Source organism: Brachycentrus maculatus, unplaced genomic scaffold (assembly GCF_059751285.1).
Source record: "Brachycentrus maculatus isolate JH-2025_06_01 unplaced genomic scaffold, ASM5975128v1 h1tg000636l, whole genome shotgun sequence".
Lineage (NCBI taxonomy): Eukaryota > Metazoa > Arthropoda > Insecta > Trichoptera > Brachycentridae > Brachycentrus > Brachycentrus maculatus.
In genome coordinates this window covers 13,166-30,134 of record NW_028281372.1, presented here as the reverse complement: position 1 = coordinate 30,134, position 16,969 = coordinate 13,166, and the positions used below count along the sequence as shown (strand labels likewise).

At 32.8% G+C, this 16,969-nt stretch overlaps 2 protein-coding genes across 2 annotated transcripts in view; both read left to right on the top strand.

Moving 5' to 3' along the window:
• Positions 1-15,861, top strand: part of LOC148300895 (uncharacterized) — a 38,477-nt gene extending 22,616 nt beyond the window's left edge. The window contains exons 3-11 of the mRNA XM_088274153.1: positions 2,327-2,483; positions 3,545-3,710; positions 6,159-6,292; positions 7,275-7,434; positions 8,501-8,702; positions 9,509-9,586; positions 10,461-10,578; positions 12,963-13,138; positions 13,593-15,861. Of these exons, the coding sequence (XP_088130279.1) occupies positions 2,327-2,483; positions 3,545-3,710; positions 6,159-6,292; positions 7,275-7,434; positions 8,501-8,702; positions 9,509-9,586; positions 10,461-10,578; positions 12,963-13,138; positions 13,593-13,812 (1,411 nt within the window). The 3' untranslated portion in view covers positions 13,813-15,861. The remainder of the gene's footprint in view (positions 1-2,326; positions 2,484-3,544; positions 3,711-6,158; positions 6,293-7,274; positions 7,435-8,500; positions 8,703-9,508; positions 9,587-10,460; positions 10,579-12,962; positions 13,139-13,592) is intronic.
• SmE (Small ribonucleoprotein particle protein SmE) lies at positions 4,138-4,654 on the top strand. The gene has a single exon (XM_088274154.1). The coding sequence runs from the start codon at positions 4,217-4,219 to the stop codon at positions 4,508-4,510; it is 294 nt and encodes a 97-aa protein (XP_088130280.1). The 5' UTR covers positions 4,138-4,216; the 3' UTR covers positions 4,511-4,654.
• Positions 15,862-16,969: the final 1,108 nt, after the last annotated feature.

Here is a 16,969-nt window from a genome sequence, read left to right as displayed (position 1 = left end):
TATTACATACATTATTAAAGGAAACACTTGGTTTTTTACCACTTGAGTTTATTTATGACAACTAGTTTCGGAAGCTAAGCTACCATCTTCAGGTCTAAACCACAAAGTAAATGCCGAAACAATAAATAAAGCATTACACAAACATTATGTACCATGACTTGTAACTCGACCACGCTTCCTCAAAGCTCGCAGTAGATCAGGACCGGGTTAAGTAATATCCAGTGGGGGCGAATGGCTCCTGCATCCGCTTGCTCCGAATCTGGGCGATAAAGACAAATCATGGTCCGGATATGTTATGACGTGGCAAGTCCATAAAATAGCGAGCTTCTGTATTTGCGCCACGCTGCCTGTTTGTGCATCCAGAAACTCCGCCATTTCTTGATTAATGTTCCATTATTAATTTTGTGCTTATTTGAGCTGCCATGGAAAAGTTAGTGGACGAAATTATAAAATTAACTGCGACGTTGTAAACAAAGCATTTATTTATCGTAATATTTAATAAACATGTCTTTTAAAATAATTTATATTTAAATAAAAATATTATTTGAAAAGTACCTTAAATTAATATATTACATAGTATTGTGCATCACACTTTATTTTTTTTTTTTATGAAGCAAATACAATAATTAAATACGATCTGGTGCTTATGATTCATCTAGGTGCGGATATAGGGGCTAAAGACATTCGAATCATGCATATTTATAGTTTAACATATATTTTTATTTATTTATTAAAAGTATTGTAAAAAAATAATAAACTAGTATTATTATTTTCTAAACATCTTACGAGAATGTGAACATTGTTTATATACATTTTTTTTATCGAAAATTAATAAATTCAAATTTAATTAAATTAATTTTTAAAAAATGTTTAAAAAAATCAAGTACTAAATCTGGATTTCATTCTTAATATAGGGTAGTTAGTAGTTATACATTATTTTCTTTATAGAATTCTATGCACCAATATATCAATGAAAACATAATGAAAAAACAAAGGAATAATGATTTGACATGCTCTTAATTTTTATGTTGGTGACAGCACTAAACAAATAACACAGCCATTTAATGGAATTGTATTTATCCAGTGGATATAAACTAACGTTATAATGGTGGGAAATGACTCGACTGTATTATATTAGTGTGTGATAATAATCTCTCGTATTGTTAGAAGAAATCTCTTTATTTGTACAGACTCCTGGAGACTAATGGAGTAGAAATAATGTTTACCGAAATGTTTCCACCGATTGAAGTGTTTTTATAAGGAGGCAAACGTCTGCCGGAAAATAGCGAGAAACTCGGGAAGTCGTTTTCGATTTCGCGTAAATATGTTTTCATAGAGCACTGAGAACGTTTCCAGCAAACTTCAAGTGCTTTCTTCTGCCCTTTGCAAAGGGCAGTAAGTTCTCGAAGATGGAATTGACAAAGTCACTCGCAAGGAGCTTGCCGGCGATTTCTATACGTTAAGCAAACACTACATCGCTTCCGAACACATTTTTGTAGAGAAAATAAACACTACCCGCTCTATCGAAAAACACCTAACGTAAAATCCACACGTAACACGAGTCAAAGAAAAATCACAAAGGTTGTGTAGCGTTTTCATTTCTCAATATGTTATATGAAATGTTCAAATGATGTGAAAGCGAGTAACAAATAGTCGCATTTGAGGAATTTTTCGGCATTTACTAAATCGTACGACATAGGTAGGTACTATTTACTAGAAAAAATAGTTCTGAGTCGTGCGACTTAAGCAAATTTATTATGTAACTATTTTGATGCCTTTATCGCGGTTTTTACCCACAATTACATTATTTTGATCGATAGCATTTGAGTTTTTTCAACGCCGTCCTGAAAAGATTGAGAAGCGCCCTTGAGCATTTTACGAAATTTGCGCTAAATAAATTATTCAAATTTATTGTTTACTTATCTTGTCTTATTTTCAATTTAGAAACTGTGAATCTGATTGTAGTTTAGTAAATAAATAAATAAAATAATAATGCTAGATGGATATTATCTATGAATGTTTTCATACATACTTATGTGTATATTTATATAATTTCAATAATAATTTTAGTCGTGCATTAAGGGCTCTAACCGTTTATTATTTGATAACAAATTATTTTCTGTTGTATATGGATAACCTTTTCACATAAATCCATAGATTTTAAGAGAAGTTTTGAAAAATGCTTTAGTATTTAATTATGGCATGGTCTCCTCCATTTCATATTAAATATTAAAATTTATTAATACATTTTATTAATTTTTCGTGTAGGTTTTTTTGTTCATTACTTTGTGGTGGATACGAATATATCGCGTATTTTTTTTTATAGATGCAAAAGTTTTCAAAATACCAAGCGTGGTGAAATTTGTCGCATTCCTGGTTGCACAGTGTCGCCATCTGCACCTGGAACTCCTACGCCGATACGACTGCAGCACACTCTACCGGACACTTTCAAACAATTCATTCTCTACGTCTACACCGGAAAGGTTTGCGCTTCATCTTAATAAAAATAAAAATAAATGCACGCCATCTATTGACGAATAGCATAATCACCATAGACATCCAATCGATCATTTTAAATATTGTTTTTCATCGAATTCTACAAATAAAACGGGATTAACACAAGATACCTCTGGACAGAGGTATTAATTATTCATCCCAGGCAACTTTGCAGCGCCTTGTTGTCTTGTCAACATGTAGTGGACTTATTTATTTTTTACTTGTATTTTATTTATTTTTATTTTACTTTTCTTATTGAGACAATTTTTCTTATTTTTATTATTTCTGTAGACAAAATATGTATTTAGGTATCTTCTGATATATGTCAGTTTATCGGTGTTGCTCTGCACTTTTATACAAACAAATTCATTCTACCCAATCTTCGCACAAAGTTACTTAGATAGATAAAATTCCTTTTACTGAATAACTTTCATATAACATTTGATCAATTTCACATAAGTACTAACTTGTTAAAGTTTTAAAATCTATTAGACCTATCTCTTATATCGACAACAGACTCCGATCTTGCTCTTAAATTAAACATTTGACTGCCCAGTATCTCTTTTCATTCAATGTTCTCTCATCAGTCTCGGGTGAATAAAAGAGTCGGTGCTAGTTTCTTTCATCTCATGACAAATTCCAAAAACATAAATATTTCTGTAGATGCAATTATAGCTTCGGTGATTGTTTACGTTGTGTCTTGTTTTAAGTTTCAATGGAATCTACATCACGTTTTCCAAAATATCTCACACGTTGAAGTACAATCTCTCTGTAATCGGGCTGCAAGATTCATCACAGGGATATTGAACATTCCATAACACTTTCACGATCTTCACTAGTTTATGTATCAAATAAGAATTCAATATGAATTGTGTTAGGCTTTCTTTAACTTTTTAGACAAAAGAGCTTTAGAATATTTGTTGGACCTTTGTATATTAGAAAATTTGTAAAAAGCTTATGTAGAAAATTTGCAAAAAGCTTATGCAGAAATAAGTCAAATATCATATAAAAATATCCAATGCGATTATTTGCCATTATTGCTTTATAGTTGCTTCTTCAAGATTCGGGGGTTTTTGAAATGATGACTCTAGCAGCAGATTTGGGAGTTGAAGAATTAAGGTCTGCGTGTGAGGATCATGTTACCTCTACTTTATCTGTTGCAAGTGCTTGCACATTTCTGGCAGCCGCTATGGACATTCAAGAAAGACCCTCAGGTAATATTTAAAATGAAATTTCCCATTTTATTTTACATTTTATGAACTGGTTGAACAGGTATTTTAGTATATGATCTTAACTCGTCACCACATGATTTAATCCAATTGTTTTTTTTTATATTGATGGAAATCTCATTTCAGATAATTTTTTTCAAAACATAATTAGGTATATTGGTTATTATTCTGTGTAAACGTGTATTATTTTGTGTGACTGTCTCTTTTTCAAAAACTGAAAATAAGGCGTATTACGTCGCGTATTCGTTGCCTATGATAGAATGTGCCCTCTAGTGCTGCACGCTGTGCATGCCATACTAAAGGGATAGGTAGGTACTATTGATTCATAGACTAAAAATAAAATATACGCAAACTTTTTGTCTATGGCTTGGACGCCGCGGTTTTTTGTCTCTGGGTGCCGGTCGTTTTGTGTCGTTTGTACATAATTTTGAAGTCTATGGTCGTTTGGGAATATTCCGGTTCAGATTGTTGTAAATTAAAATTTTATCAAAATGTCTTACAAAGGCCCCCCGAAAGTTCAGAAGGTGATGGTTCAGCCCATCAACCTTATTTTCCGTTACCTTCAGAATCGTTCTCGTGTTCAAGTTTGGCTTTATGAGAACATACATCTCCGGATTGAGGGTCACATAGTTGGATTCGACGAGTACATGAATCTTGTTCTGGACGAAGCGGAAGAATACTACGTCAAGACGAAAGTTCGTAAACCCCTTGGAAGAATTATGATGAAAGGAGACAACATAACCCTTATACAAAACGTCAACCCGTCAGCCACGAAGATTATGTGAACATCATTGTGATTGTGACTTTTTAGGTTAAGAAACAAACAAAATGTGATTCGAACTAATGTCGGTACATTGCGACAATGTTTCGCTTCGTGTCATTTATTTAATTATTTTGGAGGACTCATGACGTTCCCAGTATCAGAAAGAAAAATACACTGGCAAGATTTTAATCTAACGTTTTATCTAGCTCAACATGAGAAGCCTTTCCTAGATTTGGGATTTGGCTCTTCCTTCTGTTGTGTTATTTTTACAAACTGTTCAAGATTATCTTAGGATTCCAAGATGGACAATTTCTAAAAAAAATATTTTACAAAGTTGATGAAGAAATTAATTCAACATTATGTTGTCAACAAAAAAGTTTTAGTTTTACATATAAATAAAATGTAAAAGGTGTCTTCCTTTAAGACAGTCTCCGCGTATATTTTTAGATCTTTCTTATAGTTAAGGTATTTTTCCTATGCTCTTATCTGTATTTTTTTTTTTACTTAATAAATATTTGTTGAGCGAATAATTGTTTTTATTAATGTTGTAGGTATTCCTTTGCCTTATTCTTTCAGGTTTTATTTGTGGATTTGTTTCAAGTATCCCAAAGGTGAGATATTTATTTATATTGTTTACTTTTGAAAGAAGCTAATACCCTGATCTGTACAAAAATATATTTAAATTGGTGGTGTTTTCTATAGATGCAACACTTACTGAAAGGTTGATGGGGAATGAGGATGGATAGTAAGGTTTATAAAGATTTTTTATTACATGATCTATTATAACAGATCTGTATTCAGAGTGAAAATGAACTGTTGTGCAAATACAGTAAAACCACAATATAACGGACCTCTATTTAACGAACTTCGCATATAATGGACAAAAATCCCATCAAGTGTAAAAAAATAAAATCATGTTAATATTTTACATGCTTAAATTCAATATCAAAGAGTAACGTCACCTCATGACAAGTGTTCAAAGACAATAAATAGAATTTCGTTTGTTTTGTATTGTTTGTTTATATCTAAATACAGTGTTAATATTTATAAAAGAAAGGATTTATTTATTTTTAATATATACAACAGACTTTTGGCTTTAACGGACATCCCTTCCCCCCAATTATATCAAGGTTTAACTGTATGTTATTCACACTCCGTTAAGAGCAATCCGCTTTGTTTTACCACCTAGAATGAACATACTGTATAAGTAACGACATCTCCATTGATCTCCATTAAAGTAGTAGCAATTCCGCAGAGCATTCATTTCTGCTTTCAAGTGGGTACACACTTATAGATGTTTATGACTGAGTAATAAATTGTTATCAGTAGTTGCAGAGGTGACAATAACTCCAAAGAGTTATAATTACCTGATTTTATCGTGGGTATTATGCAGTCCATCTCCGTAGTATAGTGGTCAGCGCATTTGCTCAGCTGGAGGTCCCTGGTTCGATTCCCAGGGGGGCCAAAATAAATTTACTGATTTTTCACGCTAATATTTATTTAATATTAATATCACCTAGCCTTCATGTATTTAAAGATCGAAATAACACGGCTTCTTTATAATGCAGTGCCCTATGCACCATTGGGTGCGAGTAAAGATAAGAGAGGAATTTTGCAATCATACAACATTTTAATCGAACAGTAAGCATATTTTTTCATCTTATTCTTAGGGAACAAGAGTGCAGCATCATTCATGGAGAAGTGTATTTCATACATTGGCGAAAATGCATCTGAATGTGTGAAAACCAACGCATTCTTAAACTTGCCAAAGGATGCGCTGATCAAACTTATTTCATCAGATTACGTAAGTATCTGTCTACGGACCAAAGCATAATTATCTCAAAATTATGCGATGGAATAGCAACATTATTTTATTTAGGTTTTGAATATACTTGGTAATTATGGTCACTGTAATATAAGAAGGTATAGAATGGTAGAGTAAACACCCATGTGTGTAACAGAAGACTGTCGCGTGTTACATTTGAACGCCTAATACCAATTCCATACGCATATCTCAAAATATGTTAAACTCTTCAAATAAAAAGGTATTGCAGTTGTTAATATCGTTTGATAATTGTCATGTTATACAGGGGGAAATTAAATTCATGTTCACTATGGTATAATATTTTTGAAAGGGATATTTAATCCTTTGTATGCTTGAGAAGAATATTAGCTAGTAAAATATATTACTCATAACTTATTATTTCACAGGTTTGCAAAGAGATTGTTTACCTACTCTATCAATCCATATAAGGGGGCGTGATGGCCATAATAATTGCATATAATCAGTATAAGCATTAACTTTTGTGTTTTCCGTTTTATAAAATCACAAATAAAATACTTTGTTAAAAAATCAGTAAATCTTATAACTTAATTGTAACGTCGACCGGTTTCGAAGCAAACAGCTTCTCAGCAGTCTTAAGGTGGAGACTGACCGGAGCATTTCTTCGTAACGTAACACGTTACGATGCGTGCATTCAGGCAGTCAGTACACCGAGTCGAGCGCTCCATCCATAGTTTCGGATGCTCGCCGTGAGCGATGTTACGACGTTATGTTACGACAAAATGCTCCAGTCAGTCTCCACCATTAAGTAAAATTTTGTTTGCTTCAAAATCGGTTGACATTTAATTATGTTATAAGATATTTATGTGATTTTATTCAAGCTAAAAATATATGAGTCCTTCTGTTTTACTACGTCTTGTGCCTTTTACACAGTTTTTTTATTGTTATAGCTATTTAAATACAATAATCGTTTACATGTCAATTTTGCTTTCCATGCATACAGCTTTGCTTGGAAGAAGAGGATGTTTGGAGATGTGTGTTGGCGTGGGCTAAACACCAGGCAGGAGTTACGCAACCCACGGCACACTGGGCTGAGGAGGAAAGGGCTCGAGTTTGTCAACATTTGGCACCGCTAATGGCACATGTACGACTGTTGTTGATTGGTAAGCATCAAAAACAATATGCCGAGTATTAATATGAATATAAGAAAATATACATTTGGGCTAGAAGTAATAAAGAAAAACTGTGGATTTCTTAACAGTGTTCATAGCGTAACATTTTTTGAAAACATAATATACAGTAGTAGTAAATTTATTATGAGAATTTTCACTTTTGATGCTGATATTAAGTTTCTATATTGTTTGGATGATATTAAGTTTGTACATTAAATTTTTCAAAATATTTTTTTATAACAATATTTTTAAAATGCAAGAGTTCCAAGCTTAGAGAAGGGTAACCCAGTGGCTAAGAATAGTCTCAACATTAGTGACCACTTTTAGAGACTTAAAGCCAACAAATACCAAGTTTTTGTCTCTTAATTAAAGCATTAATATCATATCTAAGATATAATTTTATTTACTCTTACATATTATTTGGTAATTTATTAGTACTAATACAATACAAGAAGTATGCACCATTATATTGCGCAGTTATCTAGAGGTAAATTGTAGAGCCACTCTGATGTGATTTTCATATATATTTATTTAATTCATTTCAATATGTTAATTGTTATTTCTTACTAGTTCAATATCGCAATTTCAGTATTTCAAATAAATAAACCGGAAAACCTTTATTTGAATGGTTTGTGTTTAGTTAGGAGAGAGAAGATAGGCTTAAAATAATAGATAAATAAGTCTTAAATTCACTTTGCAATCGTCTGAAAAACTGTCAAAAAATTTGCATAAATTGTGAGGTGTATGACATTATGATGTATGTAATAATGATTAAAGGAAACACCTGTTTTATACCAATTGAGTTTTATTAAAGACTACATGTTTCGGAAGTTAAACTTCCATCATTCAGGTCTGTATAATAGTTATTATACAGACCTGAATGATGGAAGTTTAACTTCGGAAATATGTAGTCTTTAATAAAACTCAAGTGGTATAAAATAAGTGTTTTCTTTAATCATTGTAACATGTCTTACCACAAAGTTAATGCCAAAACAATAAATAAAATATGATGTATGTATGCGTATATGTGAAAAATGCTTTTTGTTGCATATTTCAGACAGCCAAGTGTTTGCCGAAGAAGTGGAGCCCACTGGAGCGGTCGCTATGGAGGTGTCTCTTGAGAGGTATCGCAGGGCGGCGCTGAGGGGGGCGGGGCCAGGTAGCGGAGGGGGAGCTCCTGGGGCGGGGGCGGGGGGCACTCTGGGAGCCAGGGGCAGGAATCATCATTTGGTCGACCAAGATAAAAGACTGCAGCCCAGGTAATACTTGATCATCGCCTTGACTCTACAACCTGGTATAAACATAATGTGAATTTTATTATCAGTCTTTTTTTAGTCCGCCGCTATAGTATAATGGTCGGTATGCTCGGCTACCATACTAGAGGTCCCGGGTTCAATTCCCAGGGGGGGTGTGAAATAAATATAAGTGAATTTTTCACTTGGACTGGTACCTGAAGCGGAAAGCTGATCACCTTTCCTTCATGTTTTAACGATTAAGATAACATCGCGTTTATATTATGCAGTGCCCTATGCACCACCGGGTGCGGATGAGGGTTTTGATTTAATTTTTTCGATTGTTGGGAGATGTCGTTTCTTAGCAATTAGCCCGCTATTGTACATTTATGCTGTGCAAGCAGTCAAATAAAAATGAAAAAAAAATAGGGATATACATAACTAAGAAGATGTAGATAAATTAACTTATTTCTATAATTAAGTTTGTATAATCATACAAGTTAGTATCTCCTTATGTTGTTTATCTGCATCCAATGGTGGATAGGGCACTTTGTACAATTGATGCAGTGTTAACTTGATCATCAACCTCAAGGAGGAAAGGTGGTGCTCCTCCACATTGGGTGATAGTCCTGGGTTATCTAAAATAAATATTAGAGTGAAAAGATCACTATTTATATTTCAGCCATCCTGTGAATTAGTACCGGGATAGCACACATAGTAGCTAAACGCACTTCACTAGCTTATTCTGGAGAAGTTGTCATTGTCCTAAAAATCTTCCTTCTGTCTGTTATCATATGTAATTTAATTTTGATTATATATATATTTTTTTAAAGATTATCTCTGAATCTCTATCCTGGATCAGTGATATTGCAGCATGATCGCAGTCCCTTGCAGAGTGTCCTGAATAGTTGGTAAGTCATTTTTATTCCAGTTTTTGTTTTGTTTTACATACATATGAGGGGCGTTCTATATATTCTCGGTGTCAATATGAAGGATCAGTAGTAGTATAAATACCGAGTTTCATAACAAGCGGATCGTTAGTCTTTGATAGCTGTTGTCAAAATACAAGCAAGATGAGTCATATATTTTATGTTTGAGTTCCGTTCCAGAGTAAAATTACTCACCAAGCAAGGAAAAAGTTAGAAACTATCCACGGAGAGATATCAGAAGTTTCTGGGAGTCTACTCCTCCATAATAGATAACTGAAAAGTGGCACATTGAATTTAAAAGAGGTGAAAAGAACAATCGGTCATCCAATCGAAGCCAGTAATCAAGAAAATCTAGAAAAAGTTTAATAATATATATTCATCAGAGGACTCAAGAATTATGCTGAGTTGCTGAGAGATGCTGGTTCTAGATTGAAAAACGATAGGATTTGGGCTTGCATCGTTCATTGGCGTATCTATTAGTAGCATTGTCTCTATTCTACATCACCCTCTACACATGCCAACAAGATGGGTGCAGAGTTCCATTATGTCACTTCAAATATTACTGAGTACAAAGGTGCAAATAGTTTTTGGATTTCTGTGGTGGAGATCCTTCAGAGGAGCAATCATTGGCAAAATTTTTACTAGCGACGAAACCTGGGTGTATCACTATGACCCTGAAAGTAAGCAAGAATAAATGCAGCTGCACATTTTTTTATTATCATAATAATGTTCTTTGTACTAGGGTGTATTATTTTTGTATTGTCAAAAATCTTTGTATTATCAAAAAATGTTCAAAATATTTTTAATTTGTGTATTGGTTCATTCATCAACAATTTTTACTAAATCATATTTCAAGGTATGGGGTCCCAAAACAATCTTGGAGGTTGGTTTTCCGGGCATCTTCCCATGCATATTCAGCTGCTGCTTTCCATGCACACTGCGATGAGGTGGCTCCAGTGATGATTGTAGTCATGGTAAGCTATTTCTCACTATATTTTATACAAAAATACCAGTGGCGGACCTACCCTAGAAGCCCAGAAGCCCGGGTTGCCTAACAACTCCAACAATTATTAAAAATACATAATTAATGTATGCCTGTTTTTAAATTATCGCGCGCTTTTTCGTACTACCCGAGATAGCCGAGTGTAAACATTCGGCTTTCGCCCTGTCTGTTGCAGGTGCAGGCGATACATGATTAGCCATCTCGCTCGCTCTCATTGGCTTCAATTTGGGCTTCTGCTTCCAGCAAAACGCATAGTTGATTTGGTTTAAAAACATAACTTTAAACCGTACAATGTAGGTACCTATATGGCATTTTGTATCGAGTTTGGAAGCCAGCTTCGGTAGCGTGAACATAGCTACAAGAAATTTAAGCTACAATTCGCAATATTTGTAACGAACGTATTTCATTATTGTTATCTGTTACTCATCTGTCAGATGCTTATCAACTAGTTTTATGCCTTTGTAGAGTTCATAAATATAAAATATAATAGAAAATCCATAATTAAATACAGTAATTGTAGGAATTATTAAGATTTGAATAAGTTTTCGCATTATTATCGTTCTTCGCTACGTTTTTCGTAAGCACATTTTTGTTTGAACGTCATAATGAATTCGGATACGGCCGATGTCGTTTGTGCTGTTTTATTTATTTATTTGTTTTATTTATAAAAGTGGTTGAAGGAATTAATTTATAATGGAAAGGTGAGCGCATTGAATTTTATTAAAAAAAAAGAAATGATTACATCTCAAGGTCTCAAAGACCTACTCCTGATTTAAAAATATCACAACTGTTAAATTACATAAAAGGAAGTTTAATCAGTCGATATACAAAACTCGTTGGATTAGAAACGTATTGAAATATATTATTAGATTAAAACCAATATTTTTAGCTTTTCCACTTTATTTTTATTTGACCAGCGACCGGGTTACCGACATTTTATTACCGTTACCGACATCATCAGACTGGTACTGTCGATGTCGATGTACTGATGATGTCGGTAACGACGAAACCCGGTCGCTGGTCAAATAAAAATAAAGTGGAAAAGCTAAAAATATTGGTTTTAATCTAATAATATATTAAAATGCAATTCCATCACGAAGTGCCAGTGGAAAATAAAAATCTATTAGAAACGTATTTTACTGCAGTCAACATTTTCTTTATTTCAATGTGATGGCTATTCTATACAAAAATTACATCTTTGCATTTTTTACACTCATTACAATACATTGTTTATCTTTATATTGTTTTTTTAAATAAAGTTTTGTCCTGACATTCCTCGGTTGAACTGCATTTTATAGAATAAAATAACAACTATGAAATTTTTTCCACTTGAATTTTATTTGACCAGCAACCGGGTTTCGTCGTAACCGACATCATCGGACTGGTGGTGTCAGTTATGACGAAACCCGGTTGCTGGCCAAATAAAATTCATGTGGAAAAAATTACATAGTCGCTATTTTATTCTGGCTACGCTTGGATGGCTTGACTCTGGCCAATATCTGTACCCGACGGATTCTCCAGTTCTTTAAACACGTTGTGCGTGGCAACGAGGATAGCCTGGAACGACTAGTTGTTTTCGGTAGCCTAGAGGGAAAGAGAGAGTGAGGAAGATCCCCACACGATGGACCGATCAAATTAAGGCAGCAGCAGGCACTTCAATGGTTGATGCGCTACGTGCAGCGCAGTCAAGGGATAACTGGAGAAGATGCATTGCTTCTGCAAGGGTCACAACCCTTAGCAATGAGGAATAAGACGGAGAAGAAGATTTTATTCTGAAAAATAATGGGCTTGCCTTACTGGTAAGCCCTGGGCACGCCACTGAAAAATATATATATTTATGTTAGCACAAAGATGATACATTTTAGCTCCAAGAGATTTAGTATTTGAATGCCATTGAATAAAACATATACAAATACCGCCCATCACTATTCAGTAGTTAATTTTTCATTATTTTAATGGCATTTGTTGAAATCATTTCATACTAGAAAATAGCACTAATTTTCATTCATAACAAGTAAGTCAGCACTCATCAATTTAATGTAATACATAATGTATTTCCTACTACTATATTGAATAGGTTTTTTTTTCCCTAGAAAAACAGCAACCATACACAAGTATTCTGTTTTGGTTTCTATTGTAATGAACTTATGGGAACTAGCCATCAGTGATTTTTATCCACGCTTATTTAACATTTTGAAAATGTATCATTTGAGGAAAAGTAGTGCCTATGGAGGTGGCCATATTTACTTGTTGATAAAATCATATATTTTGAAATTTTTTGAAAGCAGTTAATAAAATGTGTTTACTCTTAAAAAAAATAAATACGCATTAATTATTATTGTCTGTTGTTCACAGGGGAGTCGAGGAGAAATATGTGGAGGCTTTAGTGATGTTGCTTGGCACAAAACTAGCCATAAAGGAGGCTACATTCTATCCGAAAAAGCCTTTTTGTTTGTGCTACACGGAAACCCTGAAGCACCTGCTAAATTCAATATTGTGAAGAAACCTTATGCCATCTGTTACCATCCTGAGTAAGTTACATATAAAATGAATTGATGAGTGATTAATCAAGTCTGAAACCGATCATTCCTAAGTTATTAAAAAATAATACAAATGTAAACAAGAGTGTAGTATTAGAGAATAAATATAAATTAATGAAAGCAAAATTAACTTTCATAATGTTTGCAAACGCAATGGCAGTAGCTCTTCCCACAGGCATAACCATCAGCAGGTTGGTCTGTATATTGAGACTAAAAACAATGTATGTTGACGTTGTCTTAGATAATTATAAGGAACATATAATCCGTTACACTGCATAATTTCTGGATAAATGATCATTTTGTGCGACAATTGAAAAAAATGTGTTGTCAAATGTACCTCCCTTTTAAACTATTGTAGCCAAGAAATACCCTGGAGAAAGAGAGTACCGTATGGGAAGAGTCATAGATTGATGAGCCACGCTTTACACAGATTTAATATTTCCAGATGTGGCCCCATTTTTGGTGCCGGTGCAGACCTCCTCATCTCGCACAATTGCAACACTAATATGGAGAGTTACTCTAACTTGCCTCACTCTTACGACGGAGACGGGGCAAGCTCTGCCAGTCTCATGGGCGACTATAACTTCACTGTTGTGAATTATGAAGTGTTCACTTTGGACAGCACCGTTCAGCCACCCAACAGGCCAAAACACGAAAGATATTGATTTCATTTTGAAATTTCAATCAGCGGATATTTAGACAATGATTTTTGACTTGTTGACGTAGCTAATATGTATGTACATTTGTACTTTAATATGTTAATATGTGAAGTAATATATAGTTAATATATGCAAAAATACAAGAGGCCGCTTTGTGACCACTTTTGCCTGATATGTTTTATTTTGCTTGAAAAAAAACAAACTAATTATTGACATAGAAAAAGTATTTAAAATGATTTTGACATGTAATTAATAACTAATTATAAAAATGACAACAAAGTGATAAAGTATATACAAATGCTTACATCAATTGAGAATTGGTTGAATTTTCCCTTCCTAATAGATGGTAGTCTATAGCCGCTTGTGCACTACACGGTCTGGTTTTAAAAAATAAAAGCGACTACAACAGTTTAGTGTGATCGAATTTACGCGCAACATGTTCACGCACAGATCAAGAGCACCGATCCAAAAAAAGATGGACAAAAGCACAAGCCAATCCAAGCCAATCATCGTTTTATCACGCTAACTGAAGTGCCGGACGGTAAAATTCCGTGTAGTGTACAAACGCCCTATGGATAGTTTTAAAAAAAATTGTTAATTTTTTTTGTTCTTATATGCAATTCATTCTATTTTCGTAGACCTAAGCGACCCGTTATGAAAAATAAATATCAAGTTGTGGTAGAGTAGGTTGGAACCCAGGAACTTTGACTCTGAGCCCGTGACACTTACTATGGGACCAAATCCCGATTGCAACACAAACTTTATATAAAACTGGATAAACTTAGCATATTAGCATAAAAGTATGATACATATGTACATAAATATCTAGATGTAGCATGACAATTGAATATTTAGGAATTTTACATTGTGTCAATTATACTGTTGCCAGGATACTTATTTTGAAGCAAATATGGAATAATAGAAAAATTTATTAAAAGTATCAAATCCTTCAAAGCACAATTTTATAAGAATAATATTCCTTTACATTCCAGATCTGAATTGTATAATCAGTATAATGTATGTATGAAAAATTGTAAACATATGTAAATCAATTGTAGAAAATGTGATTTAATCTTGCCACTTTAGAATACATATATGTATTTTAATTAAATAAATAATGATTATCATCAAGTATTTAAGTTTTCCCATACTGAATTCGTCTTTTTAGTTGTTATGGTTAGGGTAATTATATAGAAATTAAAATTAATAATGGCTCTATTAAGTTAGTTACACATATTTGTGTTTTTAATATGTGTTTATTTGAACTGCTCTTCAAATAAATATCTCACATGAATTTACACAATTAAATCTCTCTTTTATCATAATATGTATTGCAATGAAATGGGATATTATTATTACATTTTAATATGTACATATTATAAGTACATAGCACTTTGTATTATAAATCACTTGTTGTATTTAATTATATCTGTGCAAAAGTACAAATATTCAAACACTATGAATGAAATTAATTTAATTTTCTTTATGAATAAATAAGTACTTGTAAGGTCATATAATAAATCTTGATATTTCAATTTCTGCTAAAATAAGATATCTTGTAATACACATGTCGATAAACATACATGTGATACAGGTTATGTATGAGTCTGTTTGACTCCTATTACTGATTAATTTGAAACTACAAAAAAAGTTAATTCAACAAACAGGCTCTAAATGTGTTCCTATATATTCCAATTAATATTTCTAGTTAATAGAAATACAATTTTGTTTTGACAAAATACAAACTATTTTACATATTTGTATTAAGTTTCATAACATCCTAAACCTAAATCATTCATGCGATGAATGATTTCATAGCAATTTTATTTATAAACTATGTCTTCCAAAAATACGAAATTTAAACTTTTTTAAATAAGTTGATTTTGTGTTCATTCTTGCCTTCTATTGTTTCTATTTTTACAAATTCTAATTATAAGTATTTAATTTTTTATGTGTACTTTTTTACACATTTTTTTGTCATCAGTATTATACTCAATCGTAATTATCTTGCCATTTTATAAATTTTATATTTTTTACTGAATAAAAAAATGCTTCATAATATTTGCTTTATTTCTTACCCATATTTGAATATACTTACTATAAAAATCAACAGATGTAAAACAAAAAAAAAACCAGCTATGTATAAGTCCAATGCATTTTATATTTTCGTCTCACACACATTTATGGACAATAAATAAAATACTAAGTCACTCAATGATGGATGAGGGTAAGTTAAATAGCACGAGAAGAAATCAACATTGTTTTACTCATGATAAAATTGTTTTTATCTTTTTCGGTATGATGCTTTATGAAGCCTTTAATTCTTTAACTGTAATATAAAATTAGTCCGAAATTAGCGACATCTCTGTAATACATCTAGAAAAAAAACATACTCAGGAGCGATTCAAAAGATGCTTCAATATTGATTTGGAACGAATAACAACCTTTTACTTTGAAATGATATAGCAAAGATTTAAACCATTAAAAAGGTAGTTTACAGCAATCACAACAGATGCTGTTTTTTTTTTAAAGCACAAAGTTCAAATTAAATGGAAATAAATTTTCCAAATCTGCGTACTTTATCACAATATGTAGAATATAGTATGATGTCGCACTGATAGTGCGATATCACAATACCATATATTCGTACAACTGTACTGAGTCAATATTATCTTGATAGCCGGATTGAGGTATTTTTATTGCTGAAGGCCATGATAAAAAAATCACAGCAGATTACAACTGAGTATAATATTCCATTATTTTATGCTAATCTCCATTTAATCAGATATCTGAAACTTATCAAGAGGCTTAAAATATATAAATTTCAGTGAGCATAGATTATCATAGATATCCTTCAAGGAAATGTCTCGAGTGATTGTTTGGCCAGGTGCAGGACTTTTGGAAGGTCGTTGACCAATCAAATTAATTTAATAAAGAATTTTCCAGGAGTCAAAACCTATTTGTCAGTGAGGGGGAGATTTTATTCTCGAATTAAGCGCGAGGCATCATATGTGCGAAGCCTTTTGCGGCCGTATCTGTCATCCACCGCTAGGGATGTTCCTGGTATTGATATACTTAAATGGAACCTCGGAAAGTGTTATTATATTTTTATATGCTGAAATTAAATTTAAATAAGAAATGTACTTATGTAGATGTGTCGGGT

Coding starts and splice junctions, on each gene's coding strand:
- SmE (XM_088274154.1), top strand. CDS start 4,217: ATGTCTTACAAAGGCCCCCCGAAAGTTCAGAAGGTGATGGTTCAGCCC.